This window comes from Myripristis murdjan, chromosome 12, assembly GCF_902150065.1.
Source record: "Myripristis murdjan chromosome 12, fMyrMur1.1, whole genome shotgun sequence".
Classification (NCBI taxonomy): Eukaryota; Metazoa; Chordata; class Actinopteri; order Holocentriformes; family Holocentridae; genus Myripristis; species Myripristis murdjan.
Genome location: NC_043991.1, coordinates 25,569,861 through 25,582,636, shown reverse-complemented (window position 1 = coordinate 25,582,636; position 12,776 = coordinate 25,569,861). Strand labels below are relative to the sequence as shown.

The 12,776-nt window shown below is 40.8% G+C and overlaps 1 protein-coding gene across 3 annotated transcripts; it reads right to left on the bottom strand.

Moving 5' to 3' along the window:
* Positions 1-1,073: 1,073 nt before the first annotated feature.
* ark2n (arkadia (rnf111) N-terminal like PKA signaling regulator 2n) lies at positions 1,074-12,623 on the bottom strand. Of its 3 annotated transcripts, XM_030064680.1 has the most exons (5): positions 12,399-12,619; positions 10,107-11,009; positions 4,378-4,548; positions 3,812-3,923; positions 1,074-3,565 (listed from the first exon to the last, which is right to left on the bottom strand). In XM_030064680.1, the coding sequence occupies exons 2-5, from the start codon at positions 10,942-10,944 to the stop codon at positions 3,376-3,378; spliced, it is 1,311 nt and encodes a 436-aa protein (XP_029920540.1). In that variant the 5' UTR covers positions 10,945-11,009; positions 12,399-12,619; the 3' UTR covers positions 1,074-3,375. The 3 variants fall into 3 exon arrangements, with proteins under 3 accessions (XP_029920540.1, XP_029920542.1, XP_029920541.1); XM_030064682.1 differs by lacking the exon at positions 4,378-4,548; XM_030064681.1 differs by lacking the exons at positions 1,074-3,565; positions 3,812-3,923; positions 4,378-4,548 and adding an exon at positions 4,558-8,074 and having other exon boundaries at positions 12,399-12,623.
* Positions 12,624-12,776: the final 153 nt, after the last annotated feature.

Here is a 12,776-nt window from a genome sequence, read left to right as displayed (position 1 = left end):
GCAGCAGTTTTTAACATTGCTGAGCTATCTTTAAAAATCTTCCTTTGTATTACCTGGAATAACCCACTGGAAATCTGCTACGCACAGGAAAGACCTGCAGAATCTTAAGTTACATCAATCTGTGAGAGGAAAGACTGCAGGATATGTGAGCGCACCGGCACCTCCACCCATCCGTGAGACCACCAGTTCCCAGGAGAATTAGCATACAGCTGAGGATCTGCCCCGAGGGTGAGCAGAGATGGCAAAAGGGCTTTGGGTTTAGGATAAGGGCCGGGCAGACTGCGCTGCTGATGAACGTCTTTGTCCTCCTCAAAGTCCATATGTCCCCCTAGCGGCAGGTGCCACAGCATGACCTCTGACCCTTTTGTGGCCAAGAATGAGGTTGTATTGTTCATAGTGAGGCATAGTAGTCTAGACTGCCAGGCTATTGGATGAAAGGAAACAATGACACATCACTTAACTCTTCCACCTATAATGGAATTAATTTAAACTCATACAGAGAGGGACACTCTCACACAAGAAACTTTGACTCATTGACAAGAATCAGGGCCCAACTGAGATATATGTATCTGAGTACATTGTATTTTATTACTTTATGTACTCTTTGTAAAGCACTTTGTGACACTGGTTTGGAAGTGCTACAAAAATAAACTTTATCATTACATATATCAGTGCACCAATATTACCAGTTATAACTAATAGGCCTTTCAGTGATAATGTACTGAAACAAATTTTCACCACTATTTTTAGATATTCACATTTACTTAAAGATGCCTGAAGGATGAAAAACTCAAATTTTAATGGCCCAAATGCCTAGTGTGTATCTCCTACTAAGACTTTGAGATGCAAATTTGTGAAATATATTTCAAGACATTCATCTTTCATACCACTAGAATGAATACAATGCTACTACGCAATATAATCTGTTTTCACCAAGATTATGATATATGTGTATTAGTTTATATATTTTAATTTTTACTTAAATTGCATTCTCCGATAGATTACAACACTTGGGCAAAGACCATCTTGTGTGCTATTAAGTGCTCTATTAGGACATAAAAACAAATCAGTCATTAAATAATATTCTATTTATTTAGTTTTAAAATAGTTTCATTTTGTTCTACAGACAATGTCAAGGAAGTCAAGGACGTGCGGAAGCAACAAAATATTAACACTCTTTTTTGTTAATTTAAAATACTGAAAGTAAAATAAATGAAAATAATAATGGTTAATGAGGATAGTATCTGAGTTGAGGTTAAAGATGTGACAAAACATGCTATGTGCAACAATAGTTGAGCATCACTTCCCTATGTGATGCCCTATTTTCTACCAAACCATTATTCCTAAAGACATGAGCACTGTCTTAACTGAGCTGGCATTTCATAATAATCATAAGGAACAAGAGCAAAATGGATTCAGCTGTTTGCATGTAAGAGTGGTCTGGCAAAAAGAATTGTCTTTAAAGTGATAACTGCATATCATGGACAGACTGGCCAATTGTAAAACAAAACGTCAAGGTAAATCTTGCGTTTAAAACAGCAATCATATCACAATTTCTGACAATTGTTAAACTTTCAAATCATATTTAAACAAGCAAAATCAGTTTTAAAAGAACTAAAACTGAAAACAAAATTTAAACATGGAAAGACAGAGAAACACATTAAATATCTCAAGTCTCAAAGATGTGTTTTTGTCAACACATATTCCATTTAGACTTTGGTTTAATTCCCAGTGACTTTTCCCTTTCTGTGACCAGCGGAAGCAAAATGATACAATTCAATTTAGTCCTCAAGTGGGACCTAGAAAATTGGATTTATGCACTATGCCATAAAACAAAGTTTAAGTGGTAAAACAGAGTGTGAAATTGTATCACTGATAGAAAACTGACCAGCTTGGCCGCAGTCTCACCAGGGCTGCAGTAGGATACTGCATGAGGACAAAAATAAGACCACAGAGAGAGAGAGAGAGAGAGCAAGCGGGCCCCGAGGATCAGGGTAAAAACAGTTCATACATTACGTCTCTACTATGAGCCCCACATGGGCACAAGTTGAACTGCACTTTTACTTTTATCTACATACTAAATTCACATCTATTATTAAAATATTTGTTGTTGAGATAGTAAAATCCACTACTTCTTAAAAGGTAAAAGAATAAGCTATATATGATTCTGAAAGAAAATAGTGCACATTTCAAGGCATTCAGGCCATCTTGCTTTGCAATATGTAATGGAAGATACATTTCTTCAGATTTTATAAAGGGGTCCCCAGAGGTTTAGAGGAAATTTCTCATTCACTCAAAATAAGCATACAAAACGTAAGTGCACCCAGTCAGCAATGCAGGGTCATACATTCACTGATAACTATGTCACCTGGGACACTGTCAGACTCTGTAGCAAATACGTGGCTTCAACTAGAAATGTGTGTCAAAACAAAAGGTACACCATTTGCACTGCCGATACACTGCAGACAGCACTGCCACGGTGGAAAACAAGCTGTAATTTGTAGTGTCTGTGTGGCGTGTATATGTGTGTGTTGCCCTCTGAGTCTGGTTTTAACCAATGGTTTTTCTGTTTCGTTTTTTGAAAAGCAAAATGTACAGTATTGGTAAAATAAAAACCAAAACAGCTGGTATTTTAAGATAAACCAAAAACATACACTCTGATGACAGCACAAGAGCACAAGCCTCTGCTGCACGGCCAAATAAAGCAAAGTTACCATTGCTATCGGAACTAAATAAACATACAACCAGTGGTGAGACCTTACAAAACAAAACAAAATTCACCCTTGACTAGTAGAAAGCAAAGTCAGCCATCTATTTTTGTGGTCTGTTGTGCAACACAAAATGTACCAGCTGCCGTTTAAACGCAGGTGCCTGCAGATAAAAAGTCCAATCCAGTCTGAGAATATGCCATGAGTCTGTAGTGTAGCAGATCAACAACAGCCATGTCATGATACTGACCCTCAAGCAGCAGCTTTAAGTTTTACAGCTTGCAAGCATACAACACAAAATGACTACCTACAGCTGTTATCAAGGGGTAATGAGGTATTAAATGAAGGGAGAATATTGCTATCATTAACAGTTAAATTGGATTTCCACCTGCACATGAAGTGCCTTGCCATCTTATTACAAATAAATCCATTCTTAAATTCTCATTGCTGATAAGCCATGATCAGGGAATCACTTCAGTAGAATGGCTTTAAAAGACATGATTGTTCAACAGTAGGTCAAAAACAAACAGTACTCTGGAAGAGGAAAAGTCCATGAGTAGTTACAGTTGTGGCTGTAACTCTAGGAAGGATTTAAGCCATAACACGGAGGCGAGGGCAGAGGGAGGAGGAGTGAGAGGGAGTGAGGAGTCTTCAGTGTACAAGTTATTTAAAGTAGGTATTTGTGTCCAGCATCCTCGTCCAGTGTAAGGTCCACCACTTCTGGAGGGGACACCCAGTTGGGCTGAGGGGAAACGGTAGTCCAGAGCTGTGGCTGTATTGTGCTGTTTAACTCCTCCACTGAGTTTTCCTTCCATGAGGTCAAACTCTTGATTACCCCACCACATGGATGAGCACTTCTGTATTTTAAAAAATGGAAATGAAACTGTGAACAAAATACCGGGTAAGGATAGAAATATTTTTTGTAAACAAAGCTGATACAGTCATTAACAAAACCCTAAAACCATGTGAGGTGTCATTCCTTAGCTAAAGCACGCCATTGTTTAAACAACTTCAACACTGTTGGTAAAATCAGAGTTTGTCTTTGAACTTTCACATTATTCTTTGTGTTGCAAGTTGCAAGTCCACTGAAGAACTGTCTTTACCGTGTGTTTTCCTGCACTCCCACTATTTCCACCTCACTATCTGATGAGCTGATGCTAATCAGGTCCTTGTGTTGAGAAGTCTCCCTTTGGGACAGGTCAGCCTCCACGTGGCCTGAAACAAACAACGGAAACACAGTCATACTTTAAAGCAGGCCTGAGGGGGTGGAGAGCTTTAGGCCTCGCCGACACACAAAGACAGCAACTGCTTGACAAGACAAGGACACAATGATGGATTTCTGACAGCCTTTTGAATGGCTGACTGGATAGCATGGAGTAACATTTTGAACAAAACATAAATAAGGTGCTTTTTATTCATGTTTTGACAATGTCAGCTAGTCTCTCATGACATGTCGTTTTTTTTGTCTTGAGTATTTTCATGACACTAAATGCAAGACTGGTGAGTAGCATGATGACAGTACATCAAAAGCGTCTGGCTGAGAATAATAAGACTCATAACCATTTTGCTACATAGCAGGAAGCATACTGGTGACACCCATGCCTCTATATTGTCTTGTCTTCACTGAGAGGAGTGGAAATTGTCAGGATACACTGGGTTTGTAACTGACCTGAGAGAGAGCTCAGAGCTCTTATACACCCAGAGTGAGCTGCCATATCCTGGCCTCTGTGTGTTTTTAGCTCATGCTTTATCACGGTGGGCCGGACTGTCTCCACACTCATACTCTCCTGGTTAGAATCAGTGTCTGAAATATCATAGTGACCGACTACTGGAGGCCCGTCTGCAGAAAACAAAGAAAAGACTTCATTATTCAAATCATGCCTGTGAGCATTACGAGTCTATGTGGCGCAGACTGGACACTGCATCCATAGTCCTTCTAGCTCCAGCTGTACATCATGCAAACCAAAATGTATCCATCTTCCCAACTGCAACAGTTTACACTAATAATGCTGATCAAAAGGCTATAACAATTCTATAATAAACGGTTGGCCTGTTTATGTTAGTCATGCTGGTTCTGCTGTAAAATACCAGCAATTACAGAAACCTCCCACTATAAATGAAGCCTAGCTAATGTAATGATCTAACTCACTGCATTAATGCATCTTGGCTATGTCTTGATGATGTCATTACTTTTTGTAGGTCCACTGATAAGCAATGTATGTGTAAGGAGCAGTTGTGTTTATGATGCACTAATATGCGATGCTGGGAGAAACGCAGCAAATCATATTTGAAAACAACAAACAAAAAAAAAGAATGACCACACACACTCAGGTCCACATAAAGGCTATATTTTTCAATGTTTCAGACAGAACACCAAACTGCATTTAAGATATACTGACCAAAACGTCGACAAATACAACCTTTATGTGGAGCTGGGTGTACAGTCATTCTTTTTGTTTCCATGCAATGCGCTAATAAACATGTTGTGGCAGCAATTTTGTCTCTCTTTAATGTTTTCAAAATAATAGCCATTCACACAAAAACTACACAAGAATACAATCATTACAAAACACTTCAAGAGTAATCTTATTCAGTGAATGAAATGTAGTGGAATAGTAACAAGACAAAACAACAAAACTCCCTGCTTTAGGATAGTGGGAACATTTATCTCTGTTCTACCCTGTAAAAGGAGTCCCTGGGAGTGAGACTTACTGCTGTCCATACACCTGCCTGTGTGATGATCATCTGGACAACATGTACTATGGGTAGCCAATATAGAAATGGGACAAAATACCAAGGTTACCAGAGAAACCAAGCACTTGACAAGGTAAAGCCTGGGTAATAAAGATAGAAAAAGGACTAATGCAAACTAGGATAGTCTCTTTGGTAAACACTGGACTGTCCTTGGTGGTGTTTTTAATGCACACAGTTTGTGATGATGCAACAAGGCTCCCGTTTACAATGTAGACATTGCAGTTGTAATACCAGAGATTTTGAAGATAATCTCAATTAAAAAACAAAACAAAGAAACATTGAGGACCACTACAGGATCAATTTGAACTAAGTAATTGTGCATCATAAAACAAAATGACAACATTCAAACAAATCTAAAACAAAACCATGAGGCCAAGAGAAAATAACTACCTAGATGAGAATATGTTCCGTCTATACCTTGCACACATGCTGCTGATGAAGACTAATTTGGTCTTGCACATCCTAGACACTAATTTACATAATCACAAGGGTGGGGCATTTCCACATGCAAACAGAAGGGAAAACAATTTGACGCTTTCAGCTGAAATTATTGTAGAACTGACAATCACAGGGCTATACATACACTTAGGAGAATGCATTTCACCCTAACTTTGAGTAAGATTAGGCCAATGATTGCTGTGACAGCCAGTGTCGGTGATAGTTTGACAGTGTTTTGAGTGTTAAGGTCTGTGACACTGAAGTCATCAGTGTCTGTAAAAGTAGCTGGAATAGAAGGTTGAGGGGGAGCATTTCCACCTCAAAGACCACAGGATCTGAACCAGAGAAGGCCACTTGATCACCTGGATCAGTCAGTCTTTTTGAATTTGCAAATCAGTAAACTCTGCCATGCACCATGATGCAGCTCCATTACTGCTGTTTATCTTCGTCTGATTCTTGGGTTTTCAGTTTAAAACCAAGCTGCTAAACAGGTAGCATTTTCTATACACACAGAGCAAGCTGGCAGACTGCAGACCAGTGCAAAAAACATAACAATAACATTATGTGGAGTTCTGAGGCTCTTGATATTGAAGCTTGTTAATCCACTACAAAAGACTACGAGCCTAATTTGATATCCAAGATTTATACATAGTCCACTAAAAATAAATCCTGGGAGTCATTTCTCCCTCACTAGTTTGATTCATTACTGCACAACGGCAGTATGGCAGCCAAGATAACAAAAAGGCAAACAGTTATAATAATAATAATAAAAATAAAAATAATAAAAATTGAACAAGTAAACTATTTACGCCCCTACGTTTTTGCTCTGAAAAACAAAGCTAGAAACTGTGTGGGTTAGTATATTGCATTTATATTATAGGCAAATCATTTTTTAATGTTTTGATGTTAGTAAAGCTATGCCACCAAAATAAAGGTTGTCACAAGAGTTAAAAAGTCCTGAACCAATTACAAGCAAAGTGCAGGCATAGTTCAGGGGAAAGTAGGCTAATGCTTTGTCTTGAACCTGATTCCTAAAGAAATAGCACTATGATGCTCTATGTATCATTCCCAGCATGAATTCAGTACGACAAGGCACATGCTATGAAGCAGCAGCACCCTACCTAGCACTGTAATAATGGCTGCCCAGGTGCTGTAATGCACATTTTATAAGAATGACAGCCACTCTGTGTGTGTGTGTGTGTGTGTGTGTGTGTGTGTGTGTGTGTGTGTGTGTGTGTGTGTGTGTAAATGTGTGTGAGAGAGCGAGAGAGAAAGAGAGAGAGAGACAGACAGACACAGAGAGAGAAGCTGGTAAACAAGAAAACACTTGGAATATGCCATACAACAAGCAATACAAGAAAAGCCCTGACTCAATTTCTTTTGAAGTATGCCCCATGTCCATGTCACATATGCTGCTCAAGCTTTCATATTAGCTGTCCTTTCCTGTACAAACAAGTCATTTGGTTGAAGAAATCATATAGGTGAGTTGAGTTATTCAGAATATTAGATCTCACAGTGATTCAGTGCTAGCAGGTGCATTGGGCCTCGGGTCCTGCACAGGGTCAAGAAGTCTTTCAAATGAATAGCTCAGTTGCAGCTGATGGTGTGACAGTTTGAGTGAATTGTCCTCACATTGTTTATAACCACAGCCATGCTTTCTGCATCAACTAGGTCTACACTTGGTAAGATGACAGTATGAAACTGCAAGGAGTGAAACAGAAGTGAAATCTAAACATTCAAGAGACCAGGGTCTGGAACGCCTAGGTTTCCGTTTTGAGTGACCACTTCAGGTAGAATGTTGTTGTTGTTTATAGGGGCGGGGCTGAGACTGGTGCTCTCTCGAGCCAGCATGTACGCCGCCATGGTCTCTGCAGACTCTGACGATGGTAAGAAGGAACTGGGAGGTGAATGGCGTACCCCTCGAGAGGGTTGCTGTCGCCCTTCTAGGGCATCACTTGAGCGTTTGGATGAGTCGTCGTCATCCGAGTCGAGGCGTGCAAGCCTTTCCATCCAGATGCGGAAGCGCTCCTCAGTCTGGCGCTGCATCACAGCAAAGCGTGTCATGGCCTCCTCCAGAACGCTGCCGATGCTGTTCCTGTCCCATGAGCCGCTGTCCAGCAGCCCATGAATCTGGGCACCCACTCTGGATCTCTCCGTTGCACGTCTGAAGCCAGCTTTAAAGACATTGAGGCCAAGCCATAAGAAAATACAGTAGCACTTTTCATGCTTCGGAGGTGGACTTTTGTTTTAAAGAGAAAATGACAGTTTGTTTTTTGGTTACGTGCAGATCGATTCTTTCATGCTGATGGATTATATCATGCAGTTGTAGCACTCAGGTCTGTGTGCGGAATGCAAAAATGGTGGAAAACATTTCATGTTCTATAGTTCCCTAACAGCAGATAACTGGGTGTCTCAGGCAGCTGATTCAGTGGCGACTGGGAAGATGTGCTAAGAGGTGAGACTTTCAAGTAAACACAACCGAATGACATGGATGACTTATAAACCTACACATCAACGGCAGGAAAAAGTCAAGTTGAGTTTATTCAATATGAGCTGACATAGGCTAATAATACCTCTACAGTGTTAATGAACAAAACTGACCATGTCTAAAAGATATGACAGGAGCTACCATCCCTCTGTGGAATCACTAGTGGCTATTATAAAACAAAAACCTTTACACACAATAAACTGCGTCCTGCACTGAACATCAGACAGGAAATAAAACTGACTACTTGACAAACCTTACAAGCTGTTTAAAGAGACAAGTAATTTCAGTCAAAAGACCTAATATACCTACCAACCTAATATACCCTAAACAAAGGGACTCTTCCAATAACAGAAACTGGCAGGCCACTAACTATCATCCTCTTGGTGGGAAATATCAGATTGGCCAAACTCAAGGGACAAACGCAGGGGTGACATACAAGCAGACAAAGACAAGACTTGTTGTTTGTCTACCAGTGTTTTTTGTTTCTTCCTTATTAGACACTGATATGCCTGGGCTTAATTTAGCAAAGTCTATTCCCAGTAACACTATTTTAACAGTTGCAGCCATCTTGAACCGAAGCTGTGTATGCAATGCAGATTTTCTATGCAGATGAAATAGAGGCTATTTAGGTGCTACACAGCCAATTACATTAACTCATTTGCTTGTCAGTGATTCAAAACAACCTGAGTATCTGAACACCTCCTGGTCAGCAACAAGTGACAAAAGCGACACAGCAGGGCCTGAGGAATATCCAAAAGCCAGAGGAAGACTTGAAAATATAAAAAGCAAAACAAAAAACAGTATGTTACACAGACCTATCTGGGGTCTTCAAATAAAGAATTAATTCAATTAAACTTCTGTTAATTGGAAAAGGGATGTAAATATTTAAAATGCAAATGTTGTTGTAATGGCTCATTAACTAAACATGGTTGTAATTTGTAAGTCTGAACTCTTGGGTGTAAGTCTAAGTTACACTAACACTTTAAGGTAGTCCCATAATCTTGCAGCTTTCATGAACGTGACACAGTGAGATCATATATCATAATCTATTAATAGTAAATGCTAAGGATAAAAATGGATCTCTCATGGAGGCACAGATCTCTCAATACAGGTTAGCTTACAGCAGAAGACAACCGCTTTGTATCATTCTGTATGGGCTGAATAATGTCCACTACATTTCCACTGCATGCAAACAATGAGACAAAGTTCCACCAAAACACTCAGTACTACAAGTGACTGGGCCGGGACCCTTCTAAATGTAGATGTGTACACATCTAAAGGTATGGTGAATGAAGACAAATGATGAGTGAGAAAATAACACAAAAACAAGTGAGGGAGCAAACAAACAGAAGGAAAACAGTGTCTATACTTATCTTATGTTACAAGGGCTTTGTGTAGGCCCATATCATTTCCTTACATTGTATTAGTATGTAAACAAACTGATGAGGGTTACCTGAAAACTTGAGCTCATGCAGGCTGCTTCTTATTATGAAGCCTTGAAAATGAGTTTTGAATTTGATACTAAATTGTCCTTTGAGTGTAGGCCTATATACAGTATCTTTGAGTTAGGCTACTATATGACAAAGTCCCATTGTTTAACAAAGGGACATATATACATATTTATGGTGAAAATAGTGACTACTACTACAGTACTATTAGTACCACCTAGGGTGGCTGCAGCAGCACTGTACGCATATGTTGTAGATGCTGGATGTTACCTGGGATGTCTGTGTTGATTGTCTTGCTGCCTCCGGAGGTGTCGTCATCCTCATCCTCAGAGGAGCTGGTGCTGGAATCACATGTGAGTTCGCTGTCACTCGTACTGCTGTCCTGCAGCAGGTTATACTTCTTTCGTGCTGCTGCCTCCCGTTTCTGTCTGAGCAAACGCATACGCTCCTTGTGTTTCTGGCTCCGATGACCTTTCACTTTTGCCATTTTACCATTGGCTTGCTTTTCTTGCCCACCTGTTGCCACTGCAGAGTGCTGGCTGCGATTTTTTTTGGCTGCCATTGCAATAGTGGGCATCTCGCTCTCTGAACGTGACCGCCGAGACTTTCTCCCCCCTGTTGCTGCTGTAGATGTTTGTCCTTCTGCTGCCTGCCCAGCATCAGTGGTGGCTTCCATATTGACCTCTTCCTCTTCTCCTGTGCGAGGAGCTGCCCCTTCCTCCCCTGAGGAGAGAGTGTCTGAGTCAGCCAGGTGGCCGCTGGAGGAAGGGGAGAGCATGCACGGGTTTGAGGAGTCGCTCTCATAGACATTACGAGAGACAGGCTTGTCAGTCCCTGCAGAGGCATGCTGGGACTCTGGGGAGTCGCGGCGGAGCTCCTTCATCAGGCACGGCATAGAGAGGAGGCCCGGCTCACCCTCTGTCTGCAAGGGGCTATCTGGCTCCCTTTCCCTCGGTGGCGAGCTGGTAGTGGTGGTGGTCTCTGTTTTAAGATGCTCATCCTGTTCTCCCTTGACAGAAGCAGTAGCTGACTCTGCATCAAAAAGGCACTCAGGGAGGCTCTCGGCATCCACAAATTCCTCTGTCTTCTCTGAGTCAGCCATCTTCATGCTAGTTGAGCCCAGAGCCCAAAGGTCCAACTAACATGGACCGTTGTGCCTGGACAGGACCTTACCTGTTGAAACAGAAACATGACATAATATATACCTATTCAAGACCAGGTTGTGTACACTACTATAACTCACACTGATATTCTGTAGTCATGAAACTGTGTATAAAATACACAAAAATATATTGTACAGGCTAGTTCAATGTAAATATATTGACATAAATATAAATATATTAAACTAACTTGTACAATAACTCACATGTCAATGTGAGTTAGAAACACAAGTCTCTTCTTGCTCTTGGTAAGAGCCAGTTTATGCTCTTGTGCAATAAATATTCAAAGAGCAGTATGACCAAACTTGCACCATAATGTGGTTTCTAATTTACATTTTTTTTTTTTAATTTATGAGCTCAGCTCAAAGTCGTGCATTGGCATGCAATATGCAAAGTTTACTCAAAGCACACATGCTCTCTGTCTTGTTCTCAAACATTACCTGTTGCAGCAGATTATGTATGCACTCCTCTACAGGACGGTGTGACCCCACCATAACCTCAAAATGCAAGTTAATGCAAAATGATACCCGGCTCAGGAGTTAGTGTTATTAGGCGGGACTGGAGGCTTATTCAAACTGAATATTTTCCTTTTACAACCGGTCATTACCTAAGTATTGAACACTGTTGATTGTTCTTTTTAACTGTGAGGTGTGTTGGGACCATGTTGCATGGTGATTCTACACTTTAAATAAATAAAATTGAATTGAATTGATTCATCATGTGTATATCCTATATTATGTAAAACCTCTCCTCTAAACCGGACATACAAACATGTATTATATTGTACGTTTATTTCGTTCATTTTGCACTATTAACCTAACAATGTCACCTAAGGACTGATTTAGCGCAGCAGAAAACGGTCGACTATTACATTACCTTCAGCGACTTTTCAAAATAATGGTAATGTTTGATGCGTACATTACCACTACTTTGTCGTAAGGGGTTAGCATCCTGGGTGAAAGACGGTTCAGACGTTTAAGCTACATTGTCTAAGACGGAAATCATGACTAACCTTACAACACCTTTACCCACACCGAGGTTACGAGGCAGGGACTACAGGCACATCCGCACAGAGCTCCAGTCGTACTATTTGAATGAATGAACATGTTTGTAACAGCCAGGCTAAGGCTAGTCGGGCTTGGATCCAAACACCAGTTTAGCTGCGTAGTGAGGCTAAGCTCGGTCATAACCATACGCTTCTCATTCTTGGCAAGTAGAAGAGGACTAGTCATGGAAAAAAAATGCGAGTTACGGCACAGCTGCTTCACAAGAGCCCCAAAAATGGAAGCAGTATTTTATCAACCACAGGCGTTAACAGTCATGCTAACGCCAGCTAGCATAACTCAGCTAGGGACGATGGTCAACTTAGCATTTCAAATCGGCTAAGCTAGTCAGAACTTACCGTGCTTTTACTTATTACTTGTCTTCCCAGTGTCCGGCCTTTTCACATCTTTAGTAATTTGTAGCGTTTTAATTTAAGGCGCATAAATTATGCAATAATAAATAGCTCTTTGATGTTACTTCTGTACAACTTGGAGAAAAAAACTGAAGCTCTTGTCGCAGTACACAAGCACCTTGCCGAGTCCGGTTAGTTTTCCCAGCAAGCTACGCTCAGCCGTCGTTTAGCAAGCAGCCTACAAACGGCACTTCCGGATTTTTTCCAGAGCCGAGCGCCCTCTGTGGTTGGGATAAGAACTGCAGGCAGTGAATATGGCGGAATGCCGCAGGGCTGGAGCGACATTAGCGCTGAGTGACTGAAAGGTGGTGCCTAAACTGGCGT